Raw genomic sequence first — 21637 nt, forward strand, 5'->3', positions numbered from 1 at the left:
AAGCACATCCTGGAGCCTTTTTGTTCTCTTTGTACAGCGTGAAACACGGTGTAAACTTCACGTCAGGAACTAGGTAGTATTTATAATTTTGTTAGAATAATAACCAAGTGTGCTTCCACCAGAAAAAAACCCTCAAGACTGTACTTTTTTAGTTTTGTCATTTCAGTGATCCAGAAGTACATTCAGGAATAGTTCTCTAGGTAATGCATTCTTCAATGACCAATTAGACTGACCTAAATAATACTTTTAATTTGTAAATGCTAATTGGATTGACAAAGGAATGCTACTGTTTCTTTTGCACTTGAGGACAGCAGTGAATGAGCTCAACTGGGTTTTGCATAAGAGGATTTCTTGATAGTACTAATGGAAAATAGAAAGTTGTGTCAGATAAAGTAGTTTAAAAATACACTGGAATGACTCATTGAGGAATTATCCTGTATTAAAGAAAAATGAAAGTAATTAAAGGAATTGAAAAGCTGCATTTAAACAGAACTCTACCTTTGAAAGACATGGTATGAAACCTGTATTAGGGACAAGAATAGATATGTAGTTATTTAAGAGGTCTAACCTCTTCCAATAAAGCAATTCCAACAAAACAGAAGGAGACAATAATGTCCTGTACAACTAGTCCTGTTGGTTTGTATGACTTAAGTTGTTTTTATAGATACTTAAGTATCTATAGATACTTAAGTAGTGAGATGAGATTAACAACTTGCAGAGGCTTTCCTTCCTGAAATCTGATCCATCCAAGACATTATTTTCTGACATTAAGGTCATCAATATGAAATACATCCCATTTAAATTCCTGAAACCTCACTAGGAAGTTAGTTCTTGCACTAGTGAGAGACTGAATTATTTTGGAGAGGACCTTTGGTGTGTGACCCATGAACCATGTGGGGAGAAGGGCGACTGTACCTTGGTTTGAGGCCCTGTGGAAGCAGAGGTACAGAGTTCTCCAGTGCCTGGGGAGGCCACAACTGGAGTGCCATTGCCTGTCCAACCTCAGTTCCTCTAGTGGAGGAATGGTGGTCTGTGGAGACCTTTAAATGCTGAAAAGCTGAGAAATGATGAATAAGGGTGTTTTGAGGATCTCTGTGCCATCTGAAATGTTGTGCATTTTATCTCAGGGGCCCAAGATGGAACTTACAGATGAGAACTGTCTTGGCATAAAGTTTGCTAATAGTTCAGTGGCTGTAGGTTTTGGCTTTGTTTTTTTTAATTTTTTTTTTTTGTTTGAGGTTTTGATGCTTTAGTTTTTAGTTTTGTCTCAGTGTAGTTGAAAATCATGTTATAGTATTATTTATGGGATTAAATACAGAAATAAACTAAAACTAATAACAAATGATACACCTGTAAAAATCACAGGGAAAATGTGGAGAGAGCATAAGCACCAAAGCATGGCAGGAACCAAACTCTAAGACCTCTTTCCAGGAGGGCAGTAGCCAGAGTCATCCTTCCATGATTGCTAAACATAAAACCCCAGCTTTCCTTGAACAGATGGTTGTTGACATAGTGGCAGGCCTTGATAGAAATGAGAGATCCAAACCCCTTCACAGAACTCTAGAGAATGATAGTTGAGAAGAGGAGATATGAAGGTGAAGACGCAGCAATAGAAGGGTCCTGCATCCTTTAGTCAGCTCCAGAAAAGCTTTAGGATATGCTCCGTGTTTCACAGCAAGTGTTATTGAATGAAATAAACGTCCAGGAAGTTTTATCCCTGGAAGATTTTTACACATACAATACTAGCAAACACTTCTCCTGTGATACTGTATCAGCACGCAATGGAACTTTTTTTTTTCACGTGTATTCTCTGTATGTAAAATCATGAGGCTTAACTTCACTTTTACATAATCTAATATGCCCTCTATATCCTCTCACAAGCCAAATGACCAATGCCTCATTTTTTTTTCTTGCTGGCATTAATTTTTGCTTATTTGACATCCAATTTGCCAAATGAATTATGACAGTAATCCTTACTTCTGTACTGTTGCTTCACCTGATGCCATACTATGTATTCAGGTTTTCTGGGGTCATTCTCCCTCCCCACTGCCCCTTATTTTGATAAAGATAAAAGTTTGGATTTATTTTTACCAATTAAAGTAATTCTGAATAGTTTTACATTAATTTTAGCTCAGGTAAACTGAATTGAAAAAATTGAAAGTATCTTGTAGCCACTTATGCAGAACATAAGGACTCTTTAATTGTTGATGATATAGAAAAACTATATGAACTGACATTTGGAATGAAAAAGTGGTAAAAAAACCTGTCACTGGAAAAGGGGTTAAAAGACTAAGAAGCAGTAGTTTAAGAAGATATGGAAAGGACTAAGAAGCAGTAGTTATAAGAATTTATGAAAAGAAGGGTTTGAAAGGACCTTCTGAAAGGGAGAAAAGATTATGGAAAGATTTTATGGTTGTTTCTTCCCGAACAAATACATTTAGAAAATGTCTACTTGAATAGGAAAGGTAATTAGAATGGCAAATAAGACATAAGACATGTGAGGAAGGCAGCAAACATCATGCATTTTGAAGATGATTTTTTTTTCTGCAAAGATATTATTTCTCTTAAAATACTTAGATCCTAATTTATGCACGTAGTAGTGTCAGGTGGAAGGTGACATGCTCAGCACATGCTTGGTACTGCAGAAAATGCAACATCTCACTGAGTGTGAGCACGCCCAGCAGGACAGAGAGGACTAACCTGTGCTATCTGCAGTCCTGCTCATCTGCCCAGGCCAGTTCTGAGCCAGAAGTCACATAACTGTTTTGATGTTAAATCAGATCAGAGATCTGCTTGCAAGTCATTTGTCAAGTTGCATAATGTGGTGAATTTTTTCCACGAGTTAAGGAGCTTACTTTGTGCTGGATCTCAGTCTTACCCTGACTGTCCTGAGTGTGCTTTTTGTATCTCCCCATGGTTATATATGAAAATTATGTACTGGGGTGCAATACTTCTGACAGAGAAGACTAGGGCAGTTATCTTTGTGCACTACCTTTACTATGGCAGATTGTCTGCCAGCCCACCCTGCATCCTTGCAGGAGAAAGCCTCATCTTCTCTCTCAGTGCTCATTCTTTGCTTGTCTTGCAATCATTGCTGGTTTGAACCTGAAGGTCTGCTTAGCAGACTTCCATTCCCAGTTTCCCAGTGCCTGGCTGTCCAGGTCTGACGAGGCCCTGGCTGTCCCTGCCCAGGTCCTTCCAACCATGTGCTGGGCCAGGAGTGATTGTTGCAAGTGCAGCATTCCCACAGCAAGAGGAAAAGGTGGTGGCAGTGGTCCTTCAGTGTATTCTTACCAATTCCCTTCATCCTCTTCTCACTGTTAAAGCCCTGACTTTAAGGGACTCAGTTTTGGTGAGAGGATTTAATGGCATTTGGATCAGTATTAGCCTTCATTTTATGGGCTGCAAGACATTCAAGAAATACTATTGTTTAAAAAAATTAACCCTGAACAATCTGATGCACAGAGGAACATATATCTGGGGAGACATTTGTACTGGGAAAAAGAGTCACTGAATTGAGAAGTGATTGTTCTTTTTTCATGGAGCTCTGTGTATGATATACAGATGACATATGGTCTGGTTTAGATAGGACCTAAAACTCTCGTAAAGTAGTAACTCAGAACATTTCACTTTCTTCATATAAGTTCTCAACAATAAACTTTCTTTCCATTTCAGTATAACTGCAAAAATAAAATTTATTAGTTAAAACCTAATTAAGATGGACAAGAGAGTACATAAAAGATCCTATGCCATCAGAAAACTCCAATTATGAGCTCCATTGATACTGGAGTAAACAAAATATGTGGATAATAACTTCTGGTGCATCTCAAAAGGAGGTGCTCTGGAAATATTTCAATGTGCATGAGAGTATCCACAAGTGTATTCAGCTGGCAGAAGTGGAACTTGTATTCATACTAGCCCTAGTTGGGGAAACCATTTGCAAAGAGATTGCAATTAAGTATTTACTGATAGGGCAGGGAAAACAGAAAAGCCACTTTGATTTTTTACCTTTCAGACTGTTTTTTTTTTCAAAGTGGGCAGGAAGATATAGAAATGTTTCATGTAGACTCTTGAATACTCTTAATAATATCCAATATTACTATTTAGAGCAGAACCACATTAAGTCATGAAGGATCAAGTCAGGGTCAACTCTTGAAGTCCATATTTGCAATTAACTCTCAGTAATGACTCAGTTCTTATGATTCTGTTTAATTCCATCAGTTTAATCAGAGGTTGGATGAGGTGTTTAAGCAATGAACTGACAAATTCTGCCAGCAAAATGGTACAACACATGCAGGTCTTCATGTCAGCAGTGTACAGTCAAGACTTTTCAGCAGCTTCCTGGGCTGTGCAGGAGTTGGTCTGGGTCAAGGTAGATTCAGCTGTTGCTGTGAAGCAAAAATCTTGGCTGCTTTTTTTTCTGTTGATGCTGAATTTCAGTGTTTAACATTGTAGTTATATTTAGTCGGCTTTCAGAATGTGTTACCTTTGCCAGCTGATCTAAGTAAGAAACATTAATTCTCAAAAGTTGAGCTAAAAGTAATGCATTTTGGGGCTAGAAATTAGCAGCATAACTTGGCAAAATATAATGTGTAATTTTGAAATCCCAGCGTGTTTTGTACATATCACTGCAGCCAGATTTAGCTTTGGAAGTTCTCTTTACAGCAGTCATTGTAAATGCCTCTGAACAGGTAAAATGTTTATCTTTTAGGAGAGATCACAGCATCTCCTCAGAAGTGCTGACTTTACAGCCCTTGGGGGACTACTGTAAGAGAGAAGGGAAGCAGATACATGGTGGAATTTCAGGTGGGTTTCATCCAGCATCCTCATGAGTGCTCCATCCCCAGGCAGAAGTCTGCACTGGCACCAGTGCAATCCTGGAAACAGAGTCCTCAGTTTTTGGTGCAACATCAGTTAAATGCATCTTATAATACAGCTCAGAGAGGATGTAAAATCACACATGAAAATATGAATCAAAACCTTGCTAGGAATGAGTGACATGGCCCTCAAAGTGTAAGAAACAGTTACATGTGAGTTGCATCATATTTTGTGCCATGTCAAATCAGCATCCCCAGATCTTTAATAAATATCAGGAGGATATAATTCAAAATAATGGATGTAAGCCAGTATAAGGCTGAAACTGGCATGTAAAATTGGTGTGTGCATGGACCCCAGGAGCTGCCTCATGTACATGTCCAGGACTGTCAGTCTGAGACTTCTAGAACTCTGCACCCAGCCACTGCCACACAGGAACTTTAAAACTGGCATGAAGACCAGCACTGGGTCAGTTTAATTGAAATGCTTTAACAAGGGAACTAGCTTTCTCACCTCTTGGCTGTATTCTTGGTATTGTTCTCTGAGTTCAAGTTCCTGTGATAGCTCTTTCTTCCAGAGAATGGTCATTGGTGGGAATATAGCAAAATGTGAGGTAGTAAAAAAGGCTTTGCTGCTAAAGCTTTCTATCCTGTGGGAGCTCGACAAACACTTAAAAAGCTCCGGATAGAGGCTTTAGAGACAGACGCAGCTGGCGCTGACTTTCACTGAGACCCATGTGTCTAACTGTGCCTTTGAAAATCTCCCTTTGAAAATCTCCCAGTACAGGTCACTGCATATAAACGTTGCAGAAAAAGACAAAGCTGTAGATTTACAAAAGGTGAATAATAAGTGAAAAAGGCCCGGGGACAGGTCTGTAAAGAGTTGACAGCAGTTAAACTGAAGTGTCTTGGTGTAAAAAGGTTTGGTGCTTCAGGGTCCTACCAGCAAACACAAGTGAAAGCAGAGGAAGGTGGCTGAAGGGAAAAATGATCTGTGTGCCCTTAACTAGTGAAAATCCAAAATGAGTGATGTCCTTTGAAGTTCCAGTGATCACTTGCAGTCCCACTGTCACTAAAGAGGTGGGTTAACTGAAGCAAGAAGTAAAAGGTGTGTTTATTCAGGAGCAGTCAGGAGGAATACACTGTACATAAAATGTGAAAGTCATAAGGAAGAGCCCGAGCAACACCTGAGGTGTGTGTGATGAAACCTGCCACATGTGGTAGCATCAGGATACACGGCAGTGGCAGGGCTGGCATCACACCAGCTACCCCTGACTTTTTATTTGAAGAGCAGGCACAGGTTTCTCAGGGCAGTGTCAGGGAGCGGGTGATGCCTCGTGCTCGCCTCGGGCGACTGTTCCATGCACAGAGCCAGACATTGCTGGCAGGAGACTGTGACAGGGCTGACATTTCTCGTGCTTCATATGTTTTTCAGTTTCACCTTTCTGAGATTTTTTTCCAGGTTCTTCCCTAATAATGCCTCAGCTGAGAAGGTAAGGGGGAGAAGTCTCCTCGTTGTACTGAGCTGTTTGAAAACTGTGAAATATTTTTGCTGCCTTCTGGTTCCTTCCTTCTTTCAGGAGCAGCTGCTCCTCCTCATCCACTTTGCGGCACTTCCCATTTAACATCGAACAAAGCTTTTATGTAAAAAATACATTTTAGAAAATTAAAATGGTGCTGTAAAAAGGCCAAAACTTAGCCCCAGTATCATGTAGGGCTGATGGTCTGTTCCCTGCAGCAGGGGGGGCAGACCCTGCAAAGGCTGCACGGGTGGGTGTCGGAAGTGTGTCTGCTCCCTAGGAGGGAGAGCCTGAGTGAGGCAAGGGTTCCATTACAGTTGTTTCAAAAAGAAATTTTAACACAGTAAAATAAACATCTGGCTCAGCTGTACTTCATCAGAAAACAGGATTTTGTCAGTCAGTGCAGGCATAACTCATTCTCAAAAACTGTGATGTCCATTAGTCATTGCAACTTGTAAGGAAACATTGCTGTGAACCCCAAAGTGAAGATTTTCTTTAAAATTATTTATGACACTAAATGTACTCGCAGCATTATGATGTGGTTCACTTAGAGCATTTTGTGATAATTTTAGTTGCCTGCATTGGAACTAAGCATAAAATTAAGAACCACTTTTTTCTGTTTGAAAATTAATTAGTACTGAGCATTCAAGATGTGGTAGTGTTAAAGGTATGAAATGCAGTGGGGGGGTGTATTTTTCCTAATTGTACATTAAATCTTAAGTACAGAGGAAAAAAATATTCCTATTAGTTCCTCATGCCCAGTGTTTACTGCAAAGGCCAAGAATCTATGAATGTTGTGGCTCTAAGTTAACATTCTGCACAACACAAGATTTTGGTGGCTTATTGTTGTGTGAGTTATCCCTCCTCCTGCTTCCCCATCGCTCCTGTCCATGCACTGTCTCAGCTGAGCCCCACTCCCCATCTCCATGGGCTCACCTGCACCTCAGTCATCCCCTTGCTCTGCCTCCTGTGCTGTCCACCCCTTCTCAGGGACACTCTGTAATGACACACTGATAGAAACTGCTGCCTGCATTTCTGATTTGTTTTTATTAGTGTGATATGTGTGGGTCCAGTGAGTTATATCTAAACATAGTGTATTTGGGAACAAAGTGAACTTACTCATATGGACTTTTCCTGTGTTTGTCAACCCATATGGCTACTTTCAAGCAAATCAGCCAAGCTCAGGAAGGGAAGAGAACAGAGTGTCATGTTTGTTTGTCTCTGCTGCTTAGTAATGGCTTAAAACCCAGATGAAGGTATGCAGTGGTGAGCCTTTGCTGAAAGTTCAAAAGTCTCAGGAAGCTTGTGGCTCTGGATGAAAGCTGCTTTGCTTGCTTTCTATGGATCTGTTTGGAACTCCTGCAGAGGAGTACTTTGTCATTTAAATAGAATCATAGAATACCCCCAGTTGGAAATGACCCACAAGGATCATCAAATCCAGCTCCTCAAATAAATACGATTTCTTTGGCTTTGCTAATGTTTTCTTTTCATATATTTTTCTGAATTACTGTGCCTAATTGCAAAATGTAGCTTGTTTTTGTTTCCATGATTTTCCTCTGGGCAGGAATATTATATAAATCAATGGTGCTTAGTTTAATGCACACCTTGAACGTTTTCTTGCACATTCTCCTGACACTGGGGCATGTGTTATCTTCAAACAGGTAAGGTAATAAGCAGTTATTTTTTGGGCTGTGGGACCCAAGCTTGGTGATGCTTCAGGGTTATGTCACACAGTTTTGTATTATTTGAATAAAAAATTCTGTTATGTGATTGTTGGTGACAGAATGGATTCCCAATGCACAGAGGGGTTTGTCTTAATTTTTGCTCTGCTGTCTTTGTGTGCAGAGGCTTCCCCTTGCTGCTGTAGGTTAATTGTTCAGTGCAGAGCCAGCTTGAGTTCTCCCAAGGGCACAGAAAGGACTGATTCCTGCTGCACCAAGGGTGGGGACAGATTAATTTTTGGAAGAGGTGCTCATGTTAGTACAAATCTACTCTCCACAACTCATCATTCCCAGCCAAGACTGTCCCTAAATGCCTTTCTGGTGTTGTAGCTTGGGTACATCTGCTCCATCCAGAGGCCAGTTGTCCAGGTGACTGCACCCCACAGTTCAGGAGCAGGTATGTGTGCCCTGATGAGCCCCTATAGCCCCCCTAAAAACCCATCTAGAGTCCCCTGCAGCCTCCCTACAGCCCCCCCTGCCCCTGTGCTCCCAGGGCTGGGAGGTGTCCCAGGCACATGGCCCCAGCCCCTCTCTGGCAATGCCAATGTCCGTGTTGGGCCCCTCTGGCAATGCCAATGTCCCCGTGTGTGCTGCCCCAGCCCAGCCCTGGCGGCTCAATCCCCACATTGGGCTCTCCCACGGCACAGCCGCTGTTCGGGCTGTGATGGACAAACATCTCCTCCACCCTGCACCGTCCGACAGTGGGGGTAGAGAAAGAAAGATCTAGAAACACTTCTGCTTACAATCACTCTTGAAAACCACTTACTCTACAGACGAGGGTGAGTCCACTTGAATTCTGACTTTTAGGCCCCGATGAAACTAATCACACACAGGATGCCAGTTTCATAGTCATAGTTACAGTATTTCCATTATCGTAGTTACACTGAACATAAATACAAAGACAAATCAAAAGCTGCAGATTGTATTCTGACCTTAGTTTCTTCAAAGATTTGGTCTCAGTCTAATGCCAAGTTTAGGGCAAATGCCATATATTGTCTTCAGGGACTGCAGTACAAAGAAAATGTGTTTGATATGTCTAATAACAAACTTTTTAAAATAATAGTTTTTAAGACCGAAGATTCTCGTGTCCGTGATCATCTTCAAGACAGTAGGATTTATTGCATGATTAAGTCCTCTTTTCTCTGATTGAGGGTTTTGTAATAGAAAAATCCTCCTAAGTAAGAAATATCATGTGAACTGGGGTTTTTTTCTAAGTTGTACCATCCACTGAATATACTGGCTAACAATTCACACTGAGCTTTTAGGGAATATACAAATTCTGAGGGAAAACAAACCACTGAAGGGTTTTTTTGCTCATTAATGTGACACTGTCACTTCAATACCTGTAGACCTTTTTGCTTGTTGTTAAAACGATTTCTTTTACTGCTGTGTTAACATATTAGTATCATGTGAAAGCAACTGGGTGAAAAACTCAAAAACCCGTGGAAAACCATTCATAGTAACAGCAAAATAATTTCAGCCAGAATCTAACAGTATGAAAGCATTGCCTTTTACTGAACTGCTTTTGTGCAGTCCTCAAGGAACTGAGTTTAACTGGGCTTTGGAAAGAACTGTGTTATCATAAAGTAAACTGAGCCTTACCTGCTCAGATGAGGTGTCAAACTGCAAGACATTGTTAACATGCCTTGAGTAAATACAGTCTGCTAACAAATTGTTTCCTTTTCTGGTGCTCAGTATGCTTTTGGGTTTTTTTGCTGTAATTGGCATTAGTTTCTTATTCATAGTTAATAGAACATGTTTTGTTCAGATACCAGCTTTGTTATATATTGCTGGTTACTGAAATTCCTGCAGCTGTGCTGGTATCTTTTGAAGTGTAGAACGCCTCTTTTGTACACAGCTTTTACCTTTGGGCAAAAGGAAATCTCCCCTCCCGTTCTTTTAATGAGCAAGAGGGCAAAATAATTCCTCCAAGTCACTTGAAAGGGCAGGACAAGATTTTTCCATTGTAATCGTTCAGTGTTTTCTGAGAACAGACTTCAAATGTTCAATTGCTAGTTTTCAGTAACTGTGAGAAAATAAAGCTGCAGCTGAAAAACAAACAAAAAAAGAAACGTATGAAATCAGTTTTGAAAACCAGGTGCCAGCATCTGAGTCATTTTTGTACAGACACTCACACAAACTGAATCCCTAGAAAAAAATGCTTTGATGAAACACCCTGAGCAACTAGAAAAGCTGACTTTACTGATAATTTTTTGCATTGGATCTTGGATGTTCAGGCTGTTCTTTAGGCAAAGTATCCTCCCATCAAAACTTCTGAATGGGCTCTATGAAGGTTCTTTACAACATCCTTATAATGCCCAGAAGTAGGATCTGACTCCTCTGCTCTGGTTCGGTTTTAGTGCTCTGAGAGGTTTTGGCTCAGTCAGGCAGCTGGAGGAGAATATTTGTGTAATTTACTGAAGTTTCATTGAATAGAAAACCCATTACCTACACTGAAGTTTCAACAGGTTCTAGAAGAGTGTGGGCCTTTATGGAGAGTAAATGAGAGAAATATTGAGAGTGGGTAAATGAGATTAATCCCAGTAGTCCTGTAACAGGATTCTCGAGCAAAGTCAGTAGGTCCTGCAGGTGCTTTCCTTGAACCTTCCCAGGCTTAAAAAGGTTAAATGTAGCTCCCAATTAACTAGGTTTCTGACTCTCATAACTTAAAAAAATAAAATAAGAATAACCTTTACAGCCAGGGATGTCCAGCACACAAAAAATGGGTTGTCCTGGGAGGTTGTGAAGTTGCCATCCGTTCAAAACCTGACTGGAAACGATACCAGAGAACCTGCTGTGGCTGCCCCTGCACTGTGCAAGGGCCTGGACTGGAGCTCTCCTGAGTTCCCTGCCAGCCTCAGCCCTTTTGTGTCTCAATGATTAATTGGACTCAGCAAAAGCATATTTGTTTATATGATCTGAGAGTTATAGTTTCTGGATTTGTAATGTAATCTGTAATAGTCTCTGGGCATAAACCACCATAATTTCTGTTTATTTTCTATTTTAAAATAAATGCTTGTGCATTCTCTTCGGCTTCTCCCTTATGAAAGCAGAACAAAATGTGGCCTTAATATATGTTTTTAAAACTCCTGTAGTAAAATAGGTTCTTACATCCCTTTTAGAGATAAACAATTGGAATGTCATTATCAAATATAGTGGAATATCTGTCACAGTGTTATGCCTCATGAGAGTGCAGAGACTGCGCTACCTATCTTGGGAACTGGACACAAGTAACCCTGACTGTTGGTGATTATGTTAGAGTTCAGATATATCCAGTCATTTTTGTCAGAAATATATGTCTTAATTTTCCTGGTGTCAGTTGTCAAGCTGTATTTCTTTTAACATAGTTACCAACTCTATCTTTAAAGTGTTACTGTGCTTCTTTGAGTTTTTAGTACCAAAACTGCAATTATAATCCTTATGCCTTCATCAGGAAAGACGTCAGTAAGGTCTTGATAGAAGCTGAAGTTCCACAGAATAACAGAGAACACTCATTTGGGAGCTCTAAGCGAGCCTGAGCTGCGGGCAGGGTTCTGTACTTTGGTTTGCAGCGTTCATCTCTCCAGGGCTGCCCTCTCTCAAGAAAACCATTCAGGCGGGAGCCTCCCCCTTGCCTCCCACTGTCGCTGGGTGTGGGGAGGTCGCTCCACCCTCGTACTGACCAAAAAAAAAAGCTGCATTTTTACGGTGCTGAAGGTGTCAGAGGCTGCCAAGCAAACACTGCATTTCCCCCACGGGGCGGAGCAGAGCTGAGCTGAGGGTATTTCAGCACTGCTGGTCCTGCAGGAGGAGGAACCTGCAGCTTCCACAGCTGGGTTCTGCCACACATAAAGGCACAGCCGCAGTGGGAGGAGGCAGGAGAGGAGACGATGGGCAAAGAGGGGCAGAAGTTGCTCTAAGAAATATTCTTGCTAATCCCAGTTCCCGCATTCACCCTGCAGCACTAAACTTTCTTCCAACGGAAACTTTTTTTCCTGGACTATTGCTGGAAAGCAGAAGCAGGGAGAGTTTGCTCACACTTCTGTTGGACACAGCAAACTTCTCCTTTTAATCCTGAATGTTATTTACATATAATACATTATAATATAATATTATTTTTGCTACTGAGAGAAAAAATGGATGCATTTAGAGCATTTGAAAATGAGTCGCTCTTGCCCAGTTCCTCTGGTCCTGCCAGCTGGGATCCCTTCCGTCATCCCTTGGACTCCATCCAGCCCTGGCACTTCAGGCTTCTGGCAGCAGTAATGTTGGTGGTGACCTCCCTGTCGCTTGCTGAGAACCTGGCTGTAATCCTGGTAACTTTTAAGTTCAAGCAATTGAGACAACCTGTCAATTATGTTGTAGTCAATTTGTCTGTGGCTGATTTCCTGGTCTCATTGACTGGTGGCACCATCAGCTTTCTAACAAATCTAAAAGGTTATTTTTATATGGGATACTGGGCTTGTGTACTGGAAGGATTTGCTGTCACATTTTTTGGTAAGCTTGGTTGTGTTTGTAGTTGTATGTTCTTTTCCTCCAACTTCCTTCGATGTATTTTACTGCAGCTCCCCAAGTCACTGCCTTTGCATGCCTTTGAATTCAGTGGTGCTTTCCCCAGATAGTCTGTACTGGAACACATGTGCAAGTGAAAAACCTCTCTCTCTCTCTGTCATATACCTGGCCTGTCCCATGTATACTGATCATTGAATGTGTTTCATATAATGCAGAAAAGCTTGCCAATAGAATAACAGTGTTGTGGGGTTTGTAGTAAAACAATTTCAGGAAAAAAATCCCTATGCATAACTATTTTCAATAATTGTATTTAGGTGTGTGCATATATGGTTGAATAAGAGAGATACAAAAAGTGTCAGTGGCTGCCCATAAACTGTGGAAAATCTCAGGGCACAGAAACCTCTTATGTTCCCCACCCTGTAGTGGTTTTGAGGAGCAGAGACACACTTGTAACAGCCACTCTGCACACCTACAGCTTTTTGTGATTTATTTTTCACTCCTTTGTTCACTAACTACAAAAAAGTATTAGAAGTGCTCTAAAAGGAAGAGTTATCACCATGTAGTTCCCTGTGTAAATACAGCTCTGCAGAATAAATGGGAAATAAGTTTAAAGTGGGACATCTTCTTACTTGAGACAGACACTCGTTCCTGCCTCCTGCCCCTGTTTCTGAAGCTGCATAAAGACAGCCAGTAATGCTCCTCACTGCCCTAAATCCCACTCAGTGTTGATCCTCAGCCTGAAAAGGAGCCCCACAGCTGTTCCCCACCTGTTGGAGCTACACAGAGGGAATGTCAGTGAGGGACAGTGTTACCAAATCAGTTTGTGGCACGTAAGCCATGTCCTGTGGAGAAAGATGAGACTATTTCAAGATTTTGGTGGCCAACCAGGTGATATGTGCCTAATAAACTGATAATTTGATGTTGTGGGCAGCTCTCTGTAGGTTTGAGTTTTATGACAGTCTGAAATATGACATTTTTTGCAAAGATAGCCTTTTGAACATATATCTTAATTGGTTAATTTGGATGGTACACATAATTTGCAGCTTTTCAGAGTAGAACCAAATGAAAAATGAAAGTCATAGTCACTTGACTGGCCCAATCAGCTGCTTGGTTTTGTAGCTGTTATACTGTAGACTGACAAACTACACAAATATGAAATTCTTATGCTCTTTGTTAATATTAGAATAAAGCTCATAAGTTGCACATCCTTTCATAACTTGAGTCAATAGAAAAGGTGTCTAATGTGGTGGGGGCTCAGACACTGAAACCAGCTGCCCCAAATGGCTGTGGAATCTCCATCTCTGAAGACATTCAGAATCCAGCTGGACTTGGTCCTGCACCACCCAGTACATGGACCATGCTTGAGTGGGGAGAGGGGATGGTGACCCCCCAGAGATGCCTTTCTACCCAAGCAAGGCTGTGATTCTGTGATTTGGGATGATGTTGGGACTTCAGTGAATCTGCTCAACTTTTGGTGCTGTTTTCTCGTTGCAGGCATTGTTGCTCTCTGGTCTCTCGCTCTGTTGGCCTTCGAACGGTACATTGTGATCTGCCGCCCCTTGGGAAACCTGCGCCTGGAGGGGAGACATGCAGCCCTAGGGATTGTCTGTGTGTGGGCCTTTTCCTTCATTTGGACCATTCCACCAACAATGGTCTGGAGCAGTTACACCACCAGTAAGATTGGAACCACTTGTGAGCTTAACTGGTAAGGCCACTCTCGCACGGTATGGTAAAGAAATGAAACTTGCAGCTGAGGAGGCCTCGGGGGAAGGAATTTAAAGGAAAGGTTTAAACATCTCTGCAAAAAAACGGATGCAAAGAAAGTTGTGATAAAAACGAGAAAAATTTTCCATGAACGGCTTTTAAAACAAAAATTTCTGAAGGGAGAAACTTCCAGCTCTAATGGAAATAACCACCCTATACCTTGTGCTTTTTGTCAGGAGTCAAAGAGGACAAAGAGACAGATTTTTTCAGGAGACTGGACAAAGCCCTGAGCAAGCTGGTCTGACCCCATAGCTGGCTCCACTTGGAGCAGGAGATTGGACTACATGTCCCTTCCCACCTGAGGGACCCCACAGTTCTGTGGGACTGAGCTGTGGCCACAGGATCCTGTCCTAGCTTGGGGCAGGGAAATGGCCCAGGGCTCCGTCTGGTGATGCAGCTAGAGTTGTAAAGGGGCACTTGGAATAAAAGCAGTTGACAAAAATATTAGAGGCAGTTTTGAAGAGCAAAATTACTACTTCAAGAAAATAGTAACACCACATATTAGTAATACATACACAATGTATTTTGTATTTTATACAGGTACTCAGGAACTTATGCTGACCATGCATACGTTATTGTGTTCTTCACCACCTGTTTTATAGTGCCTTTATTAGTGATTTTGGTATCCTACGGAAAACTGGTGCAGAAGCTAAAAAAGGTAAGAAGAAGCACTTATAAGTAAACTTTTAAAATGTTCATGTATGCAAATGTTTGGAATTTTTAAGTTTGACTTTCTATAAAGGTCAGACATAAGCAGATTGGAGTTGCAGTCAGCAAACACACTCAGTTATTGTTAAATAATTATCCCTACAAACAGAAATACATGCCATGGTTAGAAGTGGTTTTTGAAAGTGTGCAGTTTGCATCACTTATTAGTCATCTATTAGTCAAACATCATACAGACGAAAGAATGTCTGCCTCATAAATAAAGAAACTGAATTACCCAGTGTTGGTTTATTCACAGTTTTACTTCAATTCAGTGACATTTCTTAAGACTCAAACCAGACAAATCAGAATGTAGCTTAAAATGACTCAGTTGTAAATTTTAAGAGTCCTGGCTACTGGCTTGTAACAATTATATGCAGTGAGATGTAGCATTTGTAAATAATGCAGTGCTGTTTAGTAAATAAAAGAATAGATTGTCCAGAAATATTTTAAAGGCTTGAGAAATGCTTTTGAATTTTGTTTAATGTTTGTGTTCACCTGATTCAAAGAAGAAGCTGCAAAAAGTGAAAAAGAAGACAATAGAATAGGAAAATTCCTATCTGGAATTGGATTTTGGGAGAGTATTTTAGGACAATATTAATATTTCTTTGGGTGACACTTTGATTTTTCTGAAAGGATTTTTCTTGGTTTCCTCACGGATTCTTTCAGGGGAGAGAAGGCTGAATGGCTGGGAGAGGTTGATTTCAGAATTAAACAAAACAGGGGGGATGTGGTGGCAGGGGGGACAGCTGGTGCCTGCCAGGGAGTGGGGCCCTGAAGAGCAGGATGTGGAGATGCCTGAAGAAAATCATTGCTGAGGACTCAGGCTCTCCTAAGAGAATTTGTAAAACTATGGTTCTGTTATTCTGAATATCCAGAATTTCTATTAGTATTTTATTTCACCTGTCCTGCCCTACCTGCAGAGGAAATGGGATGAAAGGGGAGCACAGGGGGCCAGCTCAATGTGGGAGAAGAGGGACAGCCCAGAGCAGCCACCTCAAGCTCCTACTCCTGCTGGGGACACGGGGCTGTCCCTGAGGACCCAGGGGGGACACAGGGCCACCTCCAGGAGGATGTTCCTGGGAGGGGAACCCATGGGGTTGCCTGGGACATTACCCCAACAGAGGGGGTGTGAAGGACAGTGAGACCAGTTGCATCTAGTGCTGTCATGGGACTGCCAGAGCAGTGGCTGATCTGTTAATCAGATGCTTTAGGAGGTGCACAGAAAGGACCATTTCCTGCCTCTTAAAAGTCTGCAAGTGAAAAACAAAGCAGGTGAGATGAGGAGCAAGGGAGGCACCATCGATCACAGCAAACGTCATGAACGGCCCATTTTGCCATTTGAGTCAGGTCATGATGTCTTCTGGAAGGCTGGTCAGTGCCACATAGTGTGTGCCAGCATGGCCTGGAGCCACTCTAGTGTGATCTCACTGGGCTGTCTTTCTCACTCCTCTCTCACTCCTCTATTCTCCTATCCAGAAAGAATAGCAGTATTATTTAAAAAAAATCACACTTCTGGGTAAGTTGTGTGTTTCACGCTTCCCTCGCAGCTCAGTGACCTGGTGGATGGCACAGCCAGGGAACCAGGGTGCCCTCAGGGGGCCACATCACAGGTGATGTAGTTGTGACCATCTGGCTTATGCAAATCCCGGCCTTTGGCTCTGAAAAGCCAATACCTGCAACATAATCTGTAAATCTATAATGAATTACCATATGGCCATATCTCACAGCTAAACTCGTTTTCAAAAATCTGACTACAGTGAACAGAGAGAGGCCCAGGCACCAGAACTGGTGTCTTGGTGTTCCCAACCATCCCCTTTCCCAGATTTTGGCTGCCATGTCCCATGGTTGGCACAATGCAGACTTGGTCCTGAGCGGCACAGTTCTTAGTGAAGTCTGCCAGTCTCTCAGTCCCGGTGACACCAGCTTTACAGAGCCAATAGTGGCTTTCACTGCAACTGCAAAGTTGATGAAAGAAATTAATTTTCAGGAAAAGATCAAATTAACAGTTTAGAACAGAGGTAAGTTGTTTTGGCAGTATGCCTTTGTTTGGAAGATAAAGCACCAGTACGTGATTCCTTATCAGTTTTTAGACAGAAAGGAAAAGCCATAGATGAGAAAAAGGCCAGGCTGACAGAGAAACATGAAACAGCTGAAAGTGCAATTGGGGAGATTGTGTTCCTTCCCCAGGATGATTGTACTTCTGCTGAAAGGGAGGCTGGGCTGCTCTCTATGTAGGTACAGCATATATGAAAAAATGCTGTAGAAATGTCATATAGTGACAGGGCATATCTTAGGTTTGCTCAATACCTAACACAGCCTTCGCTGATGCCTAAGAACTTGTACGTATTGTAACAATTCATTATTATTATTATTATTATTATCATTATTATTAAACATAATATATATGTGTATATTATATATATGTTATATAACAACAACATAAAAAAACCACATTAATTGCAATTTTCTACAGAGATGAGGACACCCCCCTCCCCAGGAGGTGCTTCTATACCTCTAAAAGTACTAAATATGTTGAATTCTCTGAGTGCAGTTCAATGGTTATTAGGGGAAATGTCTCCATAGAGATCTAACATTACTGCAGGAAGCTAAAAGGCCATATTATGCCCAAAAAATCTTACTTTATTGGCACATATTATTTTAAGACCTGGCATCAGTGTCTTCTAGATCCATACAGAGTTATCATTGATTACTTCCCATGTAAACTAACATAACAGTGCCTTGTTTCACTAAGTCATCAGAAACAAAACAAAGATGTTTCCCAGAAAGATGTTACTTGACATCACATAATCACTGTATGAACATCTCTGCCCAGGCTGCTTGCATGATCAATGAGGGGAAGAGGGAGAGCGATTCCTACTAAATGCCCCAATCCCCCTTTAATTCTGGTGTAATTAGATCATAGAGGCTGTTCTGGTGAAGGCCATAAAGCACCACTGAGCCAGACAGACTCCCCTGGTGTGGCCATCCCCCAGGGTGAGGGGGTTGCACAGCCTGAGCAGTGCTGTCTGTAACACCCATATCAGTCACCTACTTGTCTGCAAAGGCTACATGGACTAGAAAGTGCTGGAATCCAGCTCACTATCTGCTCATGACTCACCGTGATGTCCTTCTTTTTCACTTTGACAATAAAAATAAAACGATACTTAAGCAGAAGAAAGTTTAGTACTGCCAGTATAGGGTAATTCCTGTCCCTGAGTAGGGACTTTGACACCCTATGGTCAGTAACAGCCTCTTCCTGTGCTGCCACATATGGGAAGTGCAGGTCTGTCGTCCCAGCATGGCAGGTCACTGCCCTGCTCACTAAAGTCACTGTTGGAGGCCTTGTTCTTTGTTTTTTAGAATCTTTTATATCTTCTTTAAAGGTGTCAGAAACACAAAGCAGGCTCAGAACTACCAGGAGACCTGAAAGACAAGTGACCAGAATGGTGGTTGTTATGATCGTTGCCTTTCTGATCTGCTGGATGCCGTACGCCGCCTTTTCCATCCTCGTCACTGCTGACCCCTCCATCGAGCTGGATCCTTGTCTGGCAGCAATCCCAGCTTTCTTTTCCAAAACAGCTACTGTTTATAATCCAATTATTTATGTCTTTATGAACAAACAGGTACTGTATGCTCTCAAAGTGTCTTTAACACTCGTATTTTGCTATTTTATCTTGCTTTATAGTGAACTATTTCTGCCTGCCTGTGTGTTAGTTAACAAGCATTACAACATCCAGCATTTAGAACAAAAAAAAATAATCTGCCTACCGTAAGATAGCATAAGCCTCTGTGCATTATTAAAATATAAGTGTTAATAATTATTAGGTTTAGATATTATAAAGGAAAATCAGCCCTTAGTGAACATCAGTTGGTTTTCTGTATGAAAATTCTGTTCTAAGACTGTCCCAGTGTATTTCAATAATTCTTTGGGAATGCAACACCAAGAAGTTGATTTTGAGGCGAGGTGGAAGTTTTCAAAGCTTGAAATTTGTGTCAGGGAAATGCTGCATTTGTGGTTGTATGTGCAGCGGGGTAGAAGCATTGCATGTGCCTGTGGACAGGAGCTTTCTTCTCTGGAATGAGGGCAGAGGATCAGATGCAGAGAAAAGGAACTGCCGTGGGGCTGGGCTGGAGTGCTGTGTGCTCAGAGTGGTAACAAGCACGATAACAAATATGCACAGATTTCTGCAGGGAATGAAGCTACTGAGAGTGGTGCCATCAAGCAGAGTATAGGCATGTAAGCGAAAAGAAGAAAAATAGTTAAGTGACTGCTGAATAAGAAGCAGTGAATACATTTATTTATTCAGTTAAACAGCTATTGCTTGTCTCTCATGCTGTGGATAGCACCCTGGTCTCCCAGTGCGGGGCAGATGCTGCTCTTCCCCTGCGTGTGGATGCAAACAACAGACAAACCACCTTTGAATTTCTGGGATTTAGTGTATGAAAGCAACTCTTGAGTCTGGAGAAATGACCAGTTCTGTCCATTAGGTGTGGTTAGTTACAATCAGAAGAGGGAAATAGTTTGGGTCTTTTGAGAACATCATTAGTTCTCAGGTTTAGAGTTCTCCATGGTGGCATGGGCAAATATATTTTACAGGGTTATTTCTTTATATTCCCAACTGATTCATGAGAGAATTTCTAAGAGTTTTAGCTAACACACAGACTGATTTATAGAACTGTTTTAGAATTTCTCATGTGTTTTGATTGATCTCCTGTTTTTTCACCTTTCTAGTTCAGGAAGTGTCTGATTCAGATGTTCAGGTGCAATGCCACAGGAATTGCAGAGTCCAACCCGAACCCAACTTCAGAGAGAGCAGTGCTAACCTAGGACAGAGGAGGCAGTGAGATGTCCACCATGGCAGTTCGTAGCACTGCTTCTGAAAGGAAAATTGGAGATGAACATGGAAATTGCCAATCCTTTGCTCAGTTGGCATCTTCAGAAAACAGAATTTGTCCCATGTAGAGTGGGAGATGCGATCGTTAATGCAGTGCTACAGTGTATTTCAGCGTTACAGTCATCTACTATAAAAATGTGTTGTCACTGGGGACATGATACTCCTGTGGGCACCGGAGATTCCAGCTCTTCCAGCTCCTCAGTGTATGTAAGAGCTCCCTGGCTCTGCAGGTGCAAATGCCCAGCCAGAAGGTGAGTCCTTTCCTCCTTCCTCCTCTGTGTTCCCCTTTCCAGTCCACAGCAGGCAGTGGCACCACACTGCTGTTCTCCTGTGAGGAGCAGTTGTGTCTCTGTCTCTCCCGTCCTTAAATTCCTTTTAATTGAGTTATTGATCCTGGCACAAATTATTGACTCCTCTGCTTTTGGAAACAAGGAGTACAACATAAGTATACTTTCTGTAAACAGTGAAGAAGAATGGAAATTGCCATCTTTCCATCTCAGATTAATTCACACAGTGCTGTGCAGCAATATACTTGGCTTTATTGGAATGTCACTTGCACATGCAAAGCCAAACTAGGCTACAGTGTAATAAAGACAGATTTCTGTGTTAAACAGCCTTTGGGATCATTGTATGAAATGTTGCTAAGAACTGACATATCAGATTTTTAATCCTATATAAAATCTACCTTTATTGAATGCATTTTAGAAGAAAAGGCAATGGCTGACTATATTTATATACTTTAGTATGGAAAACCATTATTTCTAGAGAAATACAATACCAATTGAAACAAATGTTACTCCATAGTGGTATAGAGAAGCTACAGTAACTCTGTGCTGTACAGGCCTTACAATAGAAACGGGATATGGAATGAATCATCCATGGTTCAGTTTTACTTCAACAAAATTAGAATTATTCAGGGAAGAGTGTACCTGACATCCAAGACAAATGTGTTACAGTAGGTACCTGCTTAGGTTACTGCTGATGTTTTTTGTTTCATCAAAGACGTAAGAATTATTCAATAAGATCTTTCTGTTAAAAGATCCTCTATAGGTAAAATGTGATCCCTGCAGGAAGTGTATTTCTGTAGTGCTTTCCCTTAACTCTCTGTGGGGGCAGTTTCTTTGGCCCTGCTCTTGTTCCCTTTACTCATCTCTGCACTGTGCCTCCTCTCCCAGAGGGCAGCTCTGCCTGTTTCACCCTCAGCACCCTTCACCCTGGAGGTGAAGATACTTGACAATTCCCTTTTTTAGAGAAATTTAGTTGCAAGACACAGACAACAAACATTTTAAACACATAATTTTTAATAAGCAATTTTTATACATTGTGATCTTCCTCTTAATTCCTCCTGGACTCTAATTTATTTTGAATTTGATCCTTTTTCTATGTTCTGAGTAGAAGAATGTTCAGATTCGAATGCCCTGATTTCAGAATGGTAAGATCCAAAAGAGGTGAGTTACTCCACAAATAAAATCACGACCTGCACATGTGAGAACTCACTGCAAAAGACTCTATGGTCTTCATCTCACAGAATTTCATTAGGTGACTGTCTTTTACAGTGTCATTTTGGCAGGGCTCAATCTTAAAGCCAAACGTTGATCCTTATTCTGACAGCCACATTCTTTACCATTAATCCTGTGGCATCTAGAGCAGAAAAGTGAACAGATCTATATGCCTCTTTTAAATGTTTTGGAAATATTGTGAGACAGGAAGGGTGAGGTATTCAG

General features: G+C 41.4%; 1 protein-coding gene across 1 annotated transcript; it reads left to right on the top strand.

Moving 5' to 3' along the window:
• Positions 1 to 12170: 12170 nt before the first annotated feature.
• LOC108494484 (opsin-VA-like) lies at positions 12171 to 20460 on the top strand. Its single transcript, XM_017809118.1, has 5 exons — positions 12171 to 12531; positions 14041 to 14251; positions 14851 to 14968; positions 18402 to 18641; positions 19751 to 20460. The coding sequence occupies exons 1-5, from the start codon at positions 12171 to 12173 to the stop codon at positions 19844 to 19846; spliced, it is 1026 nt and encodes a 341-aa protein (XP_017664607.1). The 3' UTR covers positions 19847 to 20460.
• The last annotated feature ends 1177 nt before the right edge of the window (positions 20461 to 21637 follow it).

This window comes from Lepidothrix coronata, unplaced genomic scaffold (assembly GCF_001604755.1).
Source record: "Lepidothrix coronata isolate B3197 unplaced genomic scaffold, Lepidothrix_coronata-1.0 Scaffold25, whole genome shotgun sequence".
In the NCBI taxonomy this organism is placed as follows: Eukaryota; Metazoa; Chordata; class Aves; order Passeriformes; family Pipridae; genus Lepidothrix; species Lepidothrix coronata.